The sequence below is a fragment of the Triturus cristatus genome, chromosome 1_1 (genome assembly GCF_964204655.1).
Source record: "Triturus cristatus chromosome 1_1, aTriCri1.1, whole genome shotgun sequence".
Lineage (NCBI taxonomy): Eukaryota > Metazoa > Chordata > Amphibia > Caudata > Salamandridae > Triturus > Triturus cristatus.
Genome location: NC_140579.1, coordinates 141,102,639 through 141,119,645, shown reverse-complemented (window position 1 = coordinate 141,119,645; position 17,007 = coordinate 141,102,639). Strand labels below are relative to the sequence as shown.

The following is a 17,007-nucleotide window of genomic DNA, read 5'->3' as shown; positions in this document are numbered from 1 at the left end:
ACGCACAGCTGGACAGGGGCTTTATACATCCTGCAGGATCAGTCCTTTAGACGCACAGCTGGACAGGGGCTGTATACATACCGCATGTTCGGTCCGTTATACACACAGCTGGACAGGGGCTGTATACATCCTGCAGGATCGGTTCTTTAGACGCACAGCTGGACAGGGGCTGTATACATCCTGCAGGATCGGTTCTTTAGACGCACAGCTGGACAGGGTCTGTATACATCCTGCAGGGCCGGTGCTTTATACGCACAGCTGGGCATGGGCTTTTATACATCCTGCAGGGTTGGCCCTTTAGACGCACAGCTGGACAGGAGCTGTATACATCCTGCAAGGTCGGTCCTTAATACGCACAGCTGGACAGAGGCTGTATACATCCTATAGGGTCAGTCCTTTATACGCACAGCTGGACAGGGGCTGTATACATCATGCAGGGTTGGCCCTTTATAGCACAGCTGGACAGGGGCTGTATACATCCTGCAAGGCCGGTCCCTTAGAAGCACAGCTGGATAGGGGCTGTATACATTCTGCAGGGCCGGTCCCTTAGAAGCACAGCTGGACAGGGGCTGTATAAATCCTGCAGGGCCGGTCCCTTGGAAGCACAGCTGGACAGGGGCTGTATACATCCTGCAGGGCTCGTCCCTTAGACGCTCAGCTGGACAGGGGGTGTATACATCCTGCAGGGTCTGTCCTTTAGACACACAGCTGGACAGGGAAGAGGCTGTATACATTCTGCAGGGCCGGTTCCTTAGAATCACAGCTGGACAGGGGCTGTATAAATCCTGCAGGGCCGGTCCCTTAGAAGCACAGCTGGACAGGGGCTGTATACATCCTGCAGGGCCGGTCCCTTAGACGCTCAGCTGGACAGGGGCTGTATACATCCTGCAGAGTCGGTGCATTAGACGCACAGCTGAACAGGGGCTGTATACATCCTGCAGGGCCGGTCCTTTATACGCACAGCTGGACAGGGGCTGTATACATTCTGCAGGGTCGGCCCTTTATCAGCACAGCTGGACAGGGGCTGTATATATCCTGCAGGGACAGTCCCTTAGACGCACAGCTGGACAGGGGCTGTATATATCCTGCAGGGTCGGCCCTTTATACGCACAGCTGGACAGGGGCTCTATACATCCTGCAGGGTCGGTCCTTTATACACACAGCTGGACAAGGGTTGTATACATCCTGCAGGGCCGGTCCTTTAAATGCACAGCTGGGCGGGGCTGTATACATCCTGCAGGGTCGGTCCTTTACATGCACAGCTGGACAGGGGCTGTATACATCCTGCAGGATCAGTTATTTAGACGCACAGCTGGACAGGGGCTGTATACATACCGCATGTTCGGTCCGTTATATACACAGCTGGACAGGGGATGTATGCATCCTGCAGGGCCGGTCCCTTAGATGCTCAGCTGGACAGGGGCTGTATACACCCTGCAGGGTCAGCCCTTTAGACGCACAGCTGGACATGGTCTGTATACATCCTGCACGTTCAGGCCTTTAGACGCACAGCTGGACCGGTGTTGTATACATGCCACATGTTCGGTCCTTTAGACGCACAGCTAGACAGGGGATGTATACATCCTGCAAGGCCGGTCCCTTAGACGCACAGCTGGACAGGGGCTGTATACATCCTGCAGGGCCGGGCCTTTATACGCACAGCTGGCCAAGGGCTGTATACATCCTGCAGGGTCGGTCCTTTAGACGCACAGCTGGACAGGGGCTGTATACATCCTGCAGGGTCGGTCCTTTACAGGCACAGCTGGGCAGGGGCTGTATACATCCTGCAGGATCGGTTCTTTAGACACACAGCTGGACAGGGGCTGTATACATACCGCATGTTCGGTCTGTTATACACACAGCTGGACAGGGGATGTATACATCCTGCAAGGCCGGTCCCTTAGACGCACAGCTGGACAGGGGCTGTATTCATCCTGCAGGGCCGGTCCTTTAGACGCACAGCTGGACAGGGGCTTTATACATCCTGCAGGATCAGTCCTTTAGACGCACAGCTGGACAGGGGCTGGATACATACTGCATGTTCGGTCCGTTATACACACAGCTGGACAGGGGCTGTATACATCCTGCAGGGCCGGTCCCTTAGACGCTCAGCTGAACAGGGGCTGTATGCATCCTGCAGGGTCGGCCATTTAGACGCACAGCTGGACATGGTCTGTATACATCCTGCACGTTCAGGCCTTCAGACGCACAGCTGGACCAGTGTTGTATACATGCCACATGTCCGGTCCTTTATACGCACAGCTGGACAGGGGATGTATACATCCTGCAAGGCCGGTCCCTTAGACGCACAGCTGGACAGGGGCTGTATACATCCTGCAGGGCCGGGCCTTTATACGCACAGCTGGACAGGGGCTGTATACATCCTGCAGGGTCGGTCCTTTAGACGCACAGCTGGACAGGGGCTGTATACATCCTGCAGGATCGGTTCTTTAGACGCACAGCTGGACAGGGGCTGTATACATACCGCATGTTCGGTCCCTTAGACGCACAGCTGGACAGGGGATGTATACATCCTGCAAGGCCGGTCCCTTAGACGGACAGCTGGACAGGGGCTGTATACATCCTGCAGGGCCGGTGCTTTATACTAACAGCTGGACAGGGGCTGTATACATCCTGCAGGGCCGGTCCTTTATACGCACAGCTGGACAGGGGCTGTATACATCCTCAGGGTTGGCCCTCACACCCTGGGGTTGGACAGGGTCTGTAATATACATCCTGCAGGGTCGGCCCTTACACCCAGAGACGGCTACGCCCTTTACACACGTGGCCGAGGAGGCGCTATATATACACACGTCTGCATATCTCCTCTGTACACAGTGGTTCTCCGAGGCCTTTCCTCCAAGTTCAGCCCCGCTCCCTGGTGTCCGTCCGTCCAGCGCCTCTCCCTCCTCGCCCCCTTCCTTCCCTCCCTCCGCCCCCAGGCCATGGTAGCGCCACCTCCTCCCGCCTGGGTGTGAGCGCCTCGAGCTGCTGCTGTGGGGAGGGAGGGGGGGGGGGAGGTGACGGGGCGTGCTAGGAAGGAGGGAGGGAGAAAGGCAGGGTGTGGGGAGAGGGAACTGTACTCTCTCTCACCACAAACAGGCGGCTTCCCCTCTCCAGGAAACTGTGCAGCAGCAGAGAAGTTCGAGGTGAGACCTTGGGGGCAATCTGAGGGGCGGGAGGGGGCGCCCTAGTGGTGCGTCCTGGGGTATCACCTAGGCGGTGGCCAAATTATACTCTGCCCCAGGATGAAACTTTTTGTGGGGGGGGCATTAGCGAGAGAGAAGAATGTAGGTGCGATGGAGGTAAGTGACCCTGGGGTATTTTAGGAAGGGAGGGTGGAAAGGGGGTGCTGAGGGGTGAGACTCTGGGGTACCAGGAAGGAAATGGCAGGAAACGGTGTGCAGCAGGATAAAGGTTTGGGGTACAGTGTTGGGAACAGAAAAAGGGGATGCGGAAGAGTGGGACTTTTGGGTGCCCCGCAGGGGCGTGGCTTCCGTCAGTACAGCAGGTGCAGTGGCACCGGGGCCCTGAGCCCTCATGGGGACCATTGGGTCCTGAAAATGCTGTATTTTACTACGCCAGCGGCAGTCAACGGGACCATTTCGTTTTCCCTGCGTGCACCAGGGCCCATGGCGTCCCTGCCCAAATAGTGGTGCCCGGGGGGGATGGGCAGATAACGTGTGTTGAAGGGGTGAACCTTTGGGGGCCAGAGAGGGAGTGGTAGCTGGAACATTGCGTGATGAAGCCTTGTTGGGGAAACATCCTTTACCACGATGGCGTTGCAGCCGGAGGGGCTGGGGCAAGTCATTAATGTCGGATGGAGGCAGTAGGGTCCCATCTGAGAGAGAGGGCGGGGGTCGTCCAGGGCCGAGTATGTGAGGGTTCACGGTTTGAGAGAGACGAGGGCTACCTTAGGGTGAGATTTTCGAGACTTGCTGCAGGAGTGGTTATTTGGGGTCACAGAGGAAGGGAGTCGGGGACTGGGTGGACATACACCCCTAAAGATGAAGGAATTTTAAGACCTCTGCAAACAGCTAGTGTGTATTTTTGGGGTCTAGCTGCCCATGAGAAGGTTCTAGATCCTTGGTGTGACATCACAGGGTCTGTGGCTATCTCCCCTCTCGGGTTTACATCCATAGTTTAAGATTGGTGATGTCAGTGAGAAGGTTCTAGATCCTTAGTGTGACATCACAGGGTCTGTGGCTATCTCCCCTCTCTGGTTTACATCCATAGTTTGAGATCGGTGACGTCAGTGAGAAGGTTCTAGATCCTTGGTGTGACATCACATGGTCTGTGGCTTCCGTGAGAAGCTTCTAGGTCTGACTGTGAGGGTCTCGCGTCTGTGCCTCGAGAGCGCTCTCAGCTCATCATAACATCGCGTGTATTTGTAAAGCAGCTGGACAACAGATGTTTAATGTTAGCCAACTCAACGGTACTCATTTTATCGACCATAGAAGGATGAAAGGCTGAGTGGACCTGGCTGCCAGGATTTGAACCTGTGACCATGAGGTCAAACACAGGGGGCCTACTGTGGAGGCATTAGCCCACAAGGCCACCAGACCCGGTCTGTCCTTAGGAACTGTCTCGAGCGGCGTCTCAGAGGGTTTAGAGGCTGTGTACGTCACTGATGAATGCTCTCGATGCTTGACATGACACCCCAAAGGAGTGAGGTTTGTTATACTTGAGGACACGAGGCTCAGCGTCTGACGCATGTATCTTTATCTGCCCTGGGACATCTCAGAGTTTCAGGAGGCCTAATTCTGCCTCTGAGGTTTACATCGCGAACTAGAAACGTGTCTTACTTTGATATGTCACCCCCATGTCTCTAATTTGTGCATTTATTTTTATCTGCGTCTAGAACCTGCAGTTGGAGAACCGAAGCCAGGCTGCTGATTCTCAGCTATTGGATGGACTCTTGCTCCAGCAGCGCCTGAAGATTGCGCCTTGAAGTCATCTGCAAGGATCTCTTGGCGCAGGCCAGCCTCGGCGTTCCCTGGGGAGAACCCTGCGGCCTGGACAGCGCCGCTGCTGGCAGAGACCTCTCGCCAGGCCAGGAACAGGGACGTCTGTCTGGGGTCCTTTGTGCTGAGGAAGAGGAAGAGAAGGCGGGGAAGGCGCGCTCCCAGACCACTTCCCGATCCAGGAAAAGATAAGACCCTCTGCGACCTTAAATCTAAGCCACAGCTGCCGGAAAAGGTGCTGGACAGGAAGCCGAGGGGCATGGACTGGTGGTGGCCACGCGCCAGGGCTCCGGGTCCCGCGTCATTACGAGAGTTCTTTTTTTAGGGCCCTCTCTTATAGCGGTAGGCCGCCGAAGCTTGAAGGTTGGGTGGAGTCTCGCAGCCCACCCGGATAGGGCTTTGCGTGGACGTAGCTGGCGCGCATTGGGCGTGGGGTGGACAGGAGGTCCCTGCTGGGACTGGACCCTTTGGCTCCGAGGTGACCCAGAGACCACTCCCACCCTTGGAGATGCAGGAAGGCTAACATTGCTGGTCTCATAGGACTGATGTGTCAGGAGGCGTCCGAGGCAGGAACCATTCAGCCAACGACCTAGGAAGTAGAAAGACTCTGACAGGAAGTGACCAGAACATGCCCTGCCGCGCCTGCTCCCTTGCATGAGGTCACGCTGTCCAAGGATACTCACGTGTGGTAGCACCCAGCAGTTCTAGAAGACACTGGCGAACCATTTCACACCTTCTACAATCCAAGATGGCCGACCACTGTGATATTTCCGCTCTCCTAGCAGAACCATCTCAGCGGAGGTCGGCCGTCACTCTGGCGGGGTCCATTGTGCTTCCGCCATGCTCACCAAAGCAATGGTGGTGAGAAGGCATTGTATATACCACCTCGAGGCCTTCTTTGACCAATGTTGGAATGACGCAACCCTTATGCTGCATTTTCTATCGCTAGAGGTGGGAAGTATTGCCTGACCTGCCCGCTGCCATGCTGCCTCGAACAATGCGCCACATGTTGGATGGCGTGAAGACCGAGCTGTCCGGAGAGCACGGAGTGGTCTTGAGCGGGTTCCGGGTGCGCCATCCCACTAGCCCTGAACCCGAGCCGGTAAGTGTAAAAGAGGCCCTCGTGCTCTCGTGAAATTGTTGCCTGTGGTGTTATTTTCAGCTTTGTCTCTGGTTAAACCCTTACCGAAACCTCTCTGGGTGGGGTTTTGGAGGTTCCCAGCAGTAAGACAGAAGGTGCAAGCGGTTAGCGAGCACGGACCACTTCCTCCTGATAGACCACTCAGCCGTGCTCCAACTGTCTGTGGGGCCCGTCCCTTGAATCTCTGTTAGCCGCCTGTGGCAGAAGGCCAATCACAGTTTCTCCATCCAGCGCTCACCTTCATGGTGCACTCCAGTCCCCACCACCAGCACGGACACAATTTGGTTCTCAAGCCACATGAGAGTTTTATCGGCTGGTTCCAAGAAAATTCCTTCTTTTTCATTGCCTCGTTCTGAATTTGGTGGGATTGGGTCTTCTTCTCCGTTACATTTGGTCATTCTTAGATCCTGGCCTACCTCGGATTGTATTTTGGTTGTACTCTGCTCATATGTATTGGTGTTTTCCAGGTTTGTAATGAATCTCTGCCATTGGCCTCTTTGCCTGAAGCTTGGAAACAGGCTGGTACTGGGCCTCTTCCAAAGGAAACCCCTCTTCAGAACCATGTAAAATGATGCAATTACTGCCCGATGCCCTTACTGCCTCTTCCACACGTCACATCCAGAAGAGATCTATGTCCATGTTCCCGTTCAGTCTGGATTTAGGCCAAGCTATAGTACAAGTCCGGTTCTTCCTAATGTTGCAGATGAGGTTAGAATGGCGCTGAATCAGGGTGGTATTGTCGCCCTTATCCTGTTGGCTCTTTCTGAAGCTTGGCACGCGGTGTCACTCTGTATTTTGGTTACATGCCTCTTGGCGTTTGGTATATGTGGCGATGCTGTAGTCTGGCTTAGCTCTTTCTTTCTTAGCTCTTTCTTGTTGGTCATAAGAGGTTCATATTCTACCTATGGTGTTCCACAGGGAGCATCACTTAGTTCTGCCCTGTTTTATATCTAGGTTGATCCAACTTACTCGTCACATACATTTGATCGGGCTATCCATCGTGGCCTATGCTGATGTCACTTAGATCTTCCTTAGGGTTGACCCTAAGCTCACCTCAACCTGATTCCCGCTCGTGTTCTCCACATGAACGTCTTGGCTGATGGAGCGTGCCCTAAATTTCAACTTCAATAAACTGTAGCGTTGATCTTCACTGGTTCTTCTACCATCTGGACATCACTCTGGTGACCTCCCAGGCTAGGGTCCACCCTGCCCATTGCTCACCAGCCACAACTTTTATTGTATGTTTGATCAGACGTTGGGTCCAATTCACAAAGGTAAACTTAGACCAAAATCTAAGTTTAGACCTGAAGTCTAACCTTAGACCTAAAGTCTAACTTTACTACTAGTAAAGTTAGACTTTAGGTCTAAACTTAGACTTTTAGTCTAAACTTAGACTAAAAGTCTAACTTTACTACTAGCAAAGTTGGTCTAAACTTAGACTTTCAGTCTAAACTTAGACCGAAAGTTTAACTTTACTGCTAGCAAAGTTAGACTTCAAGTCTCAACTTAGACTTTTAGTCTAAACTTAGACCAAAAGTCTAACTTTACTAGCGGCAAAGTTACACTTCAGGTCTAAACTTAGACTTTTAGTCTAACTTTACCTTTGCCAATCGGGCCCAAAGTCTCTTTCCATTCAGAAGCATAAGATCCCTGCCACCCGTATCTGTTCTGTCCAGATGCTCTGCAAGATCAGCCCTCTACTTCTCTTGATTGCTGGGAAACCTTTGCTGGGTCCATAATTCACTCATGACTGAATTGCAGGAAGTCACTCTAGCCACCTTTCTCAATACATAACCTCGAGGCTCCAAGTACCTTGGCATTCTGCGGCCACGTTTATCTCAGCATTGTACAACCTGACGATCACTCCCAAACACAGGCGCTCATTTTTATTTGTTCATAAAGAAAACTAATTAAAAACGCATTTATCTGCAAACTCATTTGGTTTCTCACAAACTCACAGGGTCTGTAAGTCCCAGCACTGCAAACAGAGTCTTGATCCACTAAGGTCTGCAGATCGTGGCTAGGAGAGAGGACGGCCCTTCTCTGATCCAGAGCCCACATTCTGGAATCATCAGTGGATCTGAGTTCAGCCTTCTTCCTTCTGTAAAAGGATCAAAGCTAGGCTATCTTCTGGATAGTTTACGGGCAAAGCTTTTTGATTTAAGGTAATTTAGTGGTAAGATTTGGTTACTTTGGTGAGCATGGGTGTTCTTGGTAAGCTTGGACTACTGGGTGAGCACGGATATTCTCAATAATCCTGGGTTACCGAGGGGAGCATGGATATTCTTGTGAGCTTGGGTTACTGTGGTGAGCATGGATATTCTCCGTGAGCTTGGGTTACTGTGGTTAGCATGGCTGTTCTTGGTAAGCTTGGGTCACTGAGGTGAGCATGAGTATTCTTGGTAAGCTTGGGTCACTGTGGTGAGCATGGGTATTCTTCGTAAGCTTGGGTCACTGAGGTGAGCATGAGTATTCTTGGTAAGCTTGGGTCACTGTGGTGAGCATGGATATTCTTCGTAAGCTTGGGTTACTGTGGTGAGCATGGGTGTTCTTGGTAAGCTTGGGTCACTGTGGTGAGCATGGGTATTCTTGGTAAGCTTGGGTCACTGTGGTGAGCATGAGTATTCTTGGTAAGCTTGGGTCACTGTGGTGAGCATGAGTATTCTTCGTAAGCTTGGGTTACTGTGGTTAGCATGGCTGTTCTTGGTAAGCTTGGGTTACTGTGGTGAGCATGGATATTCTTCGTAAGCTTGGGTCACTGTGGTGAGCATGGCTGTTCTTGGTAAGCTTGGGTTACTGTGGTTAGCATGGCTGTTCTTGGTAAGCTTGGGTTACTGTGGTGAGCATGGATATTCTTCGTAAGCTTGGGTTACTGTGGTGAGCATGGCTGTTCTTGGTAAGCTTGGGTCACTGAGGTGAGCATGAGTATTCTTGTGAGCTTGGGTTACTGTGGTGAGCATGGCTGTTCTTGGTAAGCTTGGGTCACTGTGGTGAGCATGGCTGGTCTTGGTAAGCTTGGGTCACTGTGGTGAGCATGGATATTCTCCGTGAGCTTGGGTTACTGTGGTTAGCATGGCTGTTCTTGGTAAGCTTGGGTCACTGTGGTGAGCATGAGTATTCTTGGTAAGCTTGGGTCACTGTGGTGAGCATGGATATTCTCCGTGAGCTTGGGTTACTGTGGTTAGCATGGCTGTTCTTGGGAAGCTTGGGTCACTGTGGTGAGCATGAGTATTCTTCGTAAGCTTGGGTTACTGTGGTTAGCATGGCTGTTCTTGGTAAGCTTGGGTCACTGTGGTGAGCATGGATATTCTCCGTGAGCTTGGGTCACTGTGGTGAGAATGAGTATTCTTGGTAAGCTTGGGTCACTGTGGTGAGCATGGATATTCTTCGTAAGCTTGGGTTACTGTGGTTAGCATGGCTGTTCTTGGTAAGCTTGGGTTACAGAGGTGAGCATGGATATTCTCCGTGAGCTTGGGTTACGGTGGTGAGCACGGCTGTCCTTGGTAAGCTTGGATCACTGTGGTTAGCATGGCTGTTCTTGGTAAGCTTGGGTTACTGTGGTTTGCATGGATATTCTTGGTAAGCTTGGGTTACAGAGGTGAGCATGGATATTCTCGTGAGCTTGGGTTACTGTGGTGAGCATGAGTATTCTTGGTAAGCTTGGGTCACTGTGGTGAGCATGAGTATTCTTCGTAAGCTTGGGTCACTGAGGTGAGCATGAGTATTCTTGGTAAGCTTGGGTCACTGTGGTGAGCATGGATATTCTTCGTAAGCTTGGGTCACTGTGGTGAGCATGAGTATTCTTGGTAAGCTTGGGTCACTGTGGTGAGCATGGATATTCTTGGTAAGCTTGGGTCACTGTGGTGAGCATGGGTATTCTTCGTAAGCTTGGGTCACTGAGGTGAGCATGAGCATTCTTGGTAAGCTTGGGTAACTGTGGTGAGCACGGCTGTTCTTGGTAAGCTTTGGTCACTGTGGTGAGCATGGCTATTCTTCGTAAGCTTGGGTTACTGTGGTGAGCACGGCTATTCTTCGTAAGCTTGGGTTACTGTGGTTAGCATGGCTGTTCTTGGTAAGCTTGGGTTACTGTGGTGAGCATGGATATTCTTGTGAGCTTGGGTTACTGTGGTGAGCATGGCTGTTCTTGGTAAGCTTGGGTCACTGTGGTGAGCATGGATATTCTTGGTAAGCTTGGGTTACAGAGGTGAGCATGGCTGTTCTTGGTAAGCTTGGGTCACTGTGGTGAGCATGGATATTCTTGTGAGCTTGGGTTACTGTGGTTAGCATGGCTGTTCTTGGTAAGCTTGGGTCACTGTGGTGAGCATGGATATTCTTCGTAAGCTTGGGCCACTGAGGTGAGCATGAGTATTCTTGGTAAGCTTGGGTCACTGTGGTTAGCATGAGTATTCTTCGTAAGCTTGGGTCACTGTGGTGAGCATGAGTATTCTTGGTAAGCTTGGGTCACTGTGGTGAGCATGGATATTCTTCGTAAGCTTGGGTTACTGTGGTTAGCATGGCTGTTCTTGGTAAGCTTGGGTCACTGTGGTGAGCATGGATATTCTTCGTAAGCTTGGGTCACTGAGGTGAGCATGAGTATTCTTGGTAAGCTTGGGTCACTGTGGTGAGCATGGATATTCTTCGTAAGCTTGGGTTACTGTGGTGAGCATGGCTGTTCTTGGTAAGCTTGGGTCACTGTGGTGAGCATGGATATTCTTCGTAAGCTTGGGTTACTGTGGTGAGCATGGCTGTTCTTGGTAAGCTTGGGTCACTGTGGTGAGCATGGCTGTTCTTGGTAAGCTTGGGTTACTGTGGTTAGCATGGCTGTTCTTGGTAAGCTTGGGTTACTGTGGTGAGCATGGATATTCTTCGTAAGCTTGGGTTACTGTGGTGAGCATGGCTGTTCTTGGTAAGCTTGGGTTACTGTGGTTAGCATGGATATTCTTGGTAAGCTTGGGTCACTGAGGTGAGCATGAGTATTCTTGTGAGCTTGGGTTACTGTGGTGAGCATGGCTGTTCTTGGTAAGCTTGGGTCACTGTGGTGAGCATGGATATTCTCCGTGAGCTTGGGTTACTGTGGTTAGCATGGCTGTTCTTGGTAAGCTTGGGTCACTGTGGTGAGCATGAGTATTCTTGGTAAGCTTGGGTCACTGTGGTGAGCATGGATATTCTCCGTGAGCTTGGGTTACTGTGGTTAGCATGGCTGTTCTTGGGAAGCTTGGGTCACTGTGGTGAGCATGAGTATTCTTCATAAGCTTGGGTTACTGTGGTTAGCATGGCTGTTCTTGGTAAGCTTGGGTCACTGTGGTGAGCATGGATATTCTCCGTGAGCTTGGGTCACTGCGGTGAGCATGAGTATTCTTGGTAAGCTTGGGTCACTGTGGTGAGCATGGATATTCTTCGTAAGCTTGGGTTACTGTGGTTAGCATGGCTGTTCTTGGTAAGCTTGGGTTACAGAGGTGAGCATGGATATTCTCCGTGAGCTTGGGTTACTGTGGTGAGCACGGCTGTCCTTGGTAAGCTTGGATCACTGTGGTTAGCATGGCTGTTCTTGGTAAGCTTGGGTTACTGTGGTTTGCATGGATATTCTTGGTAAGCTTGGGTTACAGAGGTGAGCATGGATATTCTCGTGAGCTTGGGTTACTGTGGTGAGCATGAGTATTCTTGGTAAGCTTGGGTCACTGTGGTGAGCATGAGTATTCTTCGTAAGCTTGGGTCACTGAGGTGAGCATGAGTATTCTTGGTAAGCTTGGGTCACTGTGGTGAGCATGGATATTCTTCGTAAGCTTGGGTCACTGTGGTGAGCATGAGTATTCTTGGTAAGCTTGGGTCACTGTGGTGAGCATGGATATTCTTCGTAAGCTTGGGTCACTGTGGTGAGCATGAGTATTCTTGGTAAGCTTGGGTCACTGAGGTGAGCATGAGTATTCTTGGTAAGCTTGGGTTACTGTGGTGAGCATGGATATTCTTGTGAGCTTGGGTTACTGTGGTGAGCATGGCTGTTCTTGGTAAGCTTGGGTCACTGTGGTGAGCATGGATATTCTTGGTAAGCTTGGGTTACAGAGGTGAGCATGGCTGTTCTTGGTAAGCTTGGGTCACTGTGGTGAGCATGGATATTCTTGTGAGCTTGGGTTACTGTGGTTAGCATGGCTGTTCTTGGTAAGCTTGGGTCACCGTGGTGAGCATGGATATTCTTCGTAAGCTTGGGTCACTGAGGTGAGCATGAGTATTCTTGGTAAGCTTGGGTCACTGTGGTTAGCATGAGTATTCCTCGTAAGCTTGGGTCACTGTGGTGAGCATGAGTATTCTTGGTAAGCTTGGGTCACTGTGGTGAGCATGGATATTCTTCGTAAGCTTGGGTTACTGTGGTTAGCATGGCTGTTCTTGGTAAGCTTGGGTCACTGTGGTGAGCATGGATATTCTTCGTGAGCTTGGGTCACTGTGGTGAGCATGGATATTCTTCGTAAGCTTGGGTCACTGAGGTGAGCATGAGTATTCTTGGTAAGCTTGGGTCACTGTGGTGAGCATGGATATTCTTCGTAAGCTTGGGTTACTGTGGTGAGCATGGCTGTTCTTGGTAAGCTTGGGTCACTGTGGTGAGCATGGATATTCTTGGTAAGCTTGGGTCACTGTGGTGAGCATGGCTGTTCTTGGTAAGCTTGGGTCACTGTGGTGAGCATGGATATTCTTCGTAAGCTTGGGTTACTGTGGTGAGCATGAGTATTCTTGGTAAGCTTGGGTCACTGTGGTGAGCATGGCTGTTCTTGGTAAGCTTGGGTCACTGTGGTGAGCATGAGTATTCTTGGTAAGCTTGGGTCACTGTGGTGAGCATGAATATTCTTGGTAAGCTTGGGTCACTGTGGTGAGCATGGATATTCTTCGTAAGCTTGGGTTACTGTGGTTAGCATGGCTGTTCTTGGTAAGCTTGGGTCACTGTGGTGAGCATGGATATTCTTCGTAAGCTTGGGTTACTGTGGTTAGCATGGCTGTTCTCGGTGAGCTTGGGTCACTGTGGTGAGCATGGATATTCTTTGTAAACTCGGGTTACAGAGGTGAGCATGGATATTCTTCGTAAGCTTGGGTTACTGTAGTGATGTTGGTTATTTTCGTGTGGTGTGTTTTGGTGCTCTTGAGAGTCCATGGTGAGTTTGATTAACCATGCTGATTTTGTGTATCCGTGATCTCCTTGGTCAATGCCGCTAGCCCTCTCTGTCCGAACTAGCCATAGACATCCTTGGGGTGCCCATGGAAACCTCAAGTTGCCATGTGAAGACACTCTCTCTGATGAGTTAGACTTACTGTGGTGATCTAGGTTTTGTTTGGGGGATCACGCCTTACGGTGCTAGTTTAATTGATGTATCCTGACAAGCCTTTCAGTGTCCCTCTCTTGATTAGAATTAAACATTCTGTCTTTGTGCACTGTCTGCTTCCTTTCATTGCTGCTTCATGCTTGATTGCTGTAGCCTAGCCCTCTTTGTCGCAGTGTATAATTCTCTCTAACATTGCACCGGCGCCCGGTCCTCCTGTATGCAGCGATCTGGCTTTCATTTAGGGCTTGTTTCACAATTTACAAAATCCTATAAAAATAGGAAGAAATCTTGAACATCCAAGGTAAAATTGGTCATCGGTGGTGCCAGGGGTCATAGTTGTCTTTGGTACCTTTGGGTTCCATGGTGCCACTGGATATGCAAGACCTCTGCTTCCCAAACCTTTAAGAACCATGACCCATTTTTAGATCGACAATCTTTCACTACCCGCCTTGATTTAATGGACATGAGGCGGGCCGGTCTTTTAATGTAACTATAGCATGGTGTTGTGGCACACGGTCATTTACAGACAGCACACTTTCCATTGAAATGTCAACTAAATTTGCACATACAATACAGTTTGACTGATAAAATTATGCTGCTCGGAAATGAAAATGTTTGGAAATCAGGTTTCAGTGAAAACTTATCATTTGTGCATCACAAGGTGAAGTGTGTTGATTTTTTTTATTCTAAAAAATCTCTGTTTTCAGCACACATCAGAAGCACAAACAAGAGTGCTTCTTCTTTGCTTTCCTAAACTGCTGAACGTCTACAGTTCATTTACATCTTGTTGTGTGTTACAAAAATGACACCCTACAGCCCTTCCTTACACACTCTCTGTACCCCAGCAAGATTGTCACATAATCCACTTTACTTTTCTTTCACTGAGTGCAAAGCAAGAGGAGTTTGTAGACAACAATCCCCATGTTAAAAACATAAGCAGCAATTTGTCAGAAGACATAGCCTGACACTTGCCCTCTGTCTTTAAAGAAGAGCAAATGCGCTTTAAAGATAAATACAGAATTTAAGGACATCCTAATTTAATGCGGCTCCCGACCCACTGTCTTAGACACCTTTGCTTGTGTTATGCAGTGGAAGGATACACCCTACCAATAAAAAGCAGGAATTCACAGAAGAACAAACACAGAATAGGGAGGAAAGCCAATTATAGAAACCCGGAAGTGAGATCGACAATAAAGCCATCTAACCACGAGCAAGGGCGGATGTCACTGTATAAACCCTGAGTGTGATGGACGGCCTGAGCTCTCTGCAGCCCAATGACAAAACAGAGGTCATGGGAGATGTTTGATGTCCTATAGATAAATGACCGTCACTTTTATCGCCTATGCGTTCCAAGGATTTCACTGGGCTGGGGAGGGCGCCAGGACTTCTGGGGGAGGGCGCCAGGACTTCTGGGGGATGGGGAGGGTGCCAGGACTTCTGGGCTGGGGAGGGCGCCAGGACTTCTGGGTTGGGGAGGGCACCAGGACTTCTGGGCTGGGGAGGGCACCAGCACTTCTGGGCTGGGGAGGGCACCAGGACTTCTGGGCTGAGGAGGGCGCCAGGACATCTGGGCTGGGGAGGACACAAGGACTTCTGGGCTTGGGAGGGCGCTAGGACTTCTGGGCTGGAGAGGGCGCCAGGACTTCTGGGCTGGGGAGGGCGCCAGGACTTCTGGGATGGGGAGGGCGCCAGGACTTCTGGGCTAGGGAGGACGCCAGGACTTCTGGGCTGGGGAGGGCGCCAGGACTTATGGGCTGGGGAGGGTGCCAGGACTTCTGGGATGGGGAGGGCGCCAGGACTTCTGGGGAATGGGGAGGGCGCCAGGACTTCTGGGGAATGGGGAGGGCGCCAGGACTTCTGGGCTGGGGAGGGCGCCAGGACTTCTGGGCTGGGGAGGGCGCCAGGACTTCTGGGCTAGGGAGGGTGCCAGGACTTCTGGGGGATGGGGAGGGCGCCAGGACTTCTGGGGGATGGGGAGGGCGCCAGGACTTCTGGGGGATGGGGAGGGCGCCAGGACTTCTGGGCTGGGGAGGGCACCAGGACTTCTGGGCTGGGGAGGGCGCCATGACTTCTGGGCTGGGGAGGGCGCCAGGACTTCTGGGCTGGGGAGGGCGCCCGTCTGGGCTGGGGAGGGCGCCAGGACTTCTGGGCTGGGGAGGGCGCCAGGACTTCTGGGCTGGGGAGGGCGCCAGGACTTCTGGGCTAGGGAGGGCGCCAGGACTTCTGGGCTGGGGAGGGCGCCAGGACTTCTGGGCTGGGGAGGGCGCCAGGACTTCTGGGGGATGGGGAGTGCACCAGGACTTCTGGGCTGGGGAGGGCAAAAGGACTTTGCTTTACATTTAGTACCAATATCTCTGTTTATAGTGAATTAACCCCCAGGCTCTTACATAATTTAACCAGGGAGCAAACGTACATATTAGCAAGCATTGGCAAAGGCAATAGGCTTCGTCTATGTGGGATCTGTTGGCTTGCTCAAATGTTTTAGCCATGTTTTACAGCAGCGCAGCTTTTCTGCTGATTGGCTGAAAGTCAGAATAAAACACTGCTACGTGGTCCACGCTGACCGCCTCCTACTACCTTTTATTTTTACTTTCAGCCGTGCTGCACAGCAACCGCGCTGCTGTTTAACATAACTTAAAATACAATAGAAAAGGTAAATGGTTCTGTTGTGTGACTTTGTCAATGTTTTTGAAGCAACTAAACAACTTGATCTTACGTCCGTCCACGTCAGATATATCAATGCTCTCAAATTAAGAAACGGGGCAGGCACTGTAGGGGAGACCTAAATCCAGTTATCTGATTGAGATCTACGGTGGGGGCGAATGTGCGGGAGACTCCACGGCTGCTGCTCAACATGGCCAAAAGTTAGTGGCGTAGAGGAGAGTAGAGTGGGGTGGCATAGAGTGGTGTGGAGTGGAGTAGCACCGAGTAGCATAGAGTGGAGTTGAGTGGCATAGAGTAGACTGGAGTGGAGAAGGATAAAGTGGCATAGAGTGGAGTGGCGTAGAATAGAGTGCCATAGAGTGGAGTGGCATAGAGTAGACTGGAGTGGAGAAGGATAAAGTGGCATAGAGTGGCGTGGCGTAGAATAGAGTGCCATAGAGTGGAGTGGCGTGGAGTAGAAGGGGTAGAGTTGTGTAGAGTGAGTAGAGTGGCACAGAGTAGAGTGGTGTAAAGTTGAAAGGCATAGAGTGGGTTGGAATGGCATACGGTTTGGTTGAGCAGTGTACAGTGGAGTAGAGTAGTGTGGGGTGGCGTAAAGTAGAGTGGGGTGGCGTAGAGTAGAGGCTGAAGGATTTTGGGAAGGGATAACTTCCTGAACAATCTAAGTTGCATCTGATGCTCTTTCAAAATTTAAAATGCCACTTTTTGAGACTGAGAGCGGGTTATAATCATGCCTGTCTATAAGGTTTGTTTAGCTCATGTGATGAATTATTTGTGTTTATGGCTTCAACGCCTTCCTCCTTCAGCATACCCTGCTACGGAATGATAAAAGGCAAGCAACATATGCAGAAATAATGTACATATTTTTCTAGGATCTTCATATATGATTCAAATCAAATCAAATCAAATCAAGCTTTATTCGGTTGCTGAG

General features: G+C 51.0%; 1 protein-coding gene across 2 annotated transcripts in view; it reads left to right on the top strand.

Annotated features, from left to right (window-relative positions):
- The first annotated feature begins 3,037 nt into the window (after window positions 1-3,037).
- Window positions 3,038-17,007, top strand: part of RGL2 (ral guanine nucleotide dissociation stimulator like 2) — a 298,408-nt gene continuing 284,438 nt past the window's right edge. For both annotated transcript variants that reach the window (XM_085621611.1, XM_085621535.1), the window contains exons 1-2: window positions 3,038-3,149; window positions 4,862-6,066. In XM_085621611.1, the coding sequence (XP_085477737.1) occupies window positions 5,947-6,066 (120 nt within the window). In that variant the 5' untranslated portion in view covers window positions 3,038-3,149; window positions 4,862-5,946. The remainder of the gene's footprint in view (window positions 3,150-4,861; window positions 6,067-17,007) is intronic.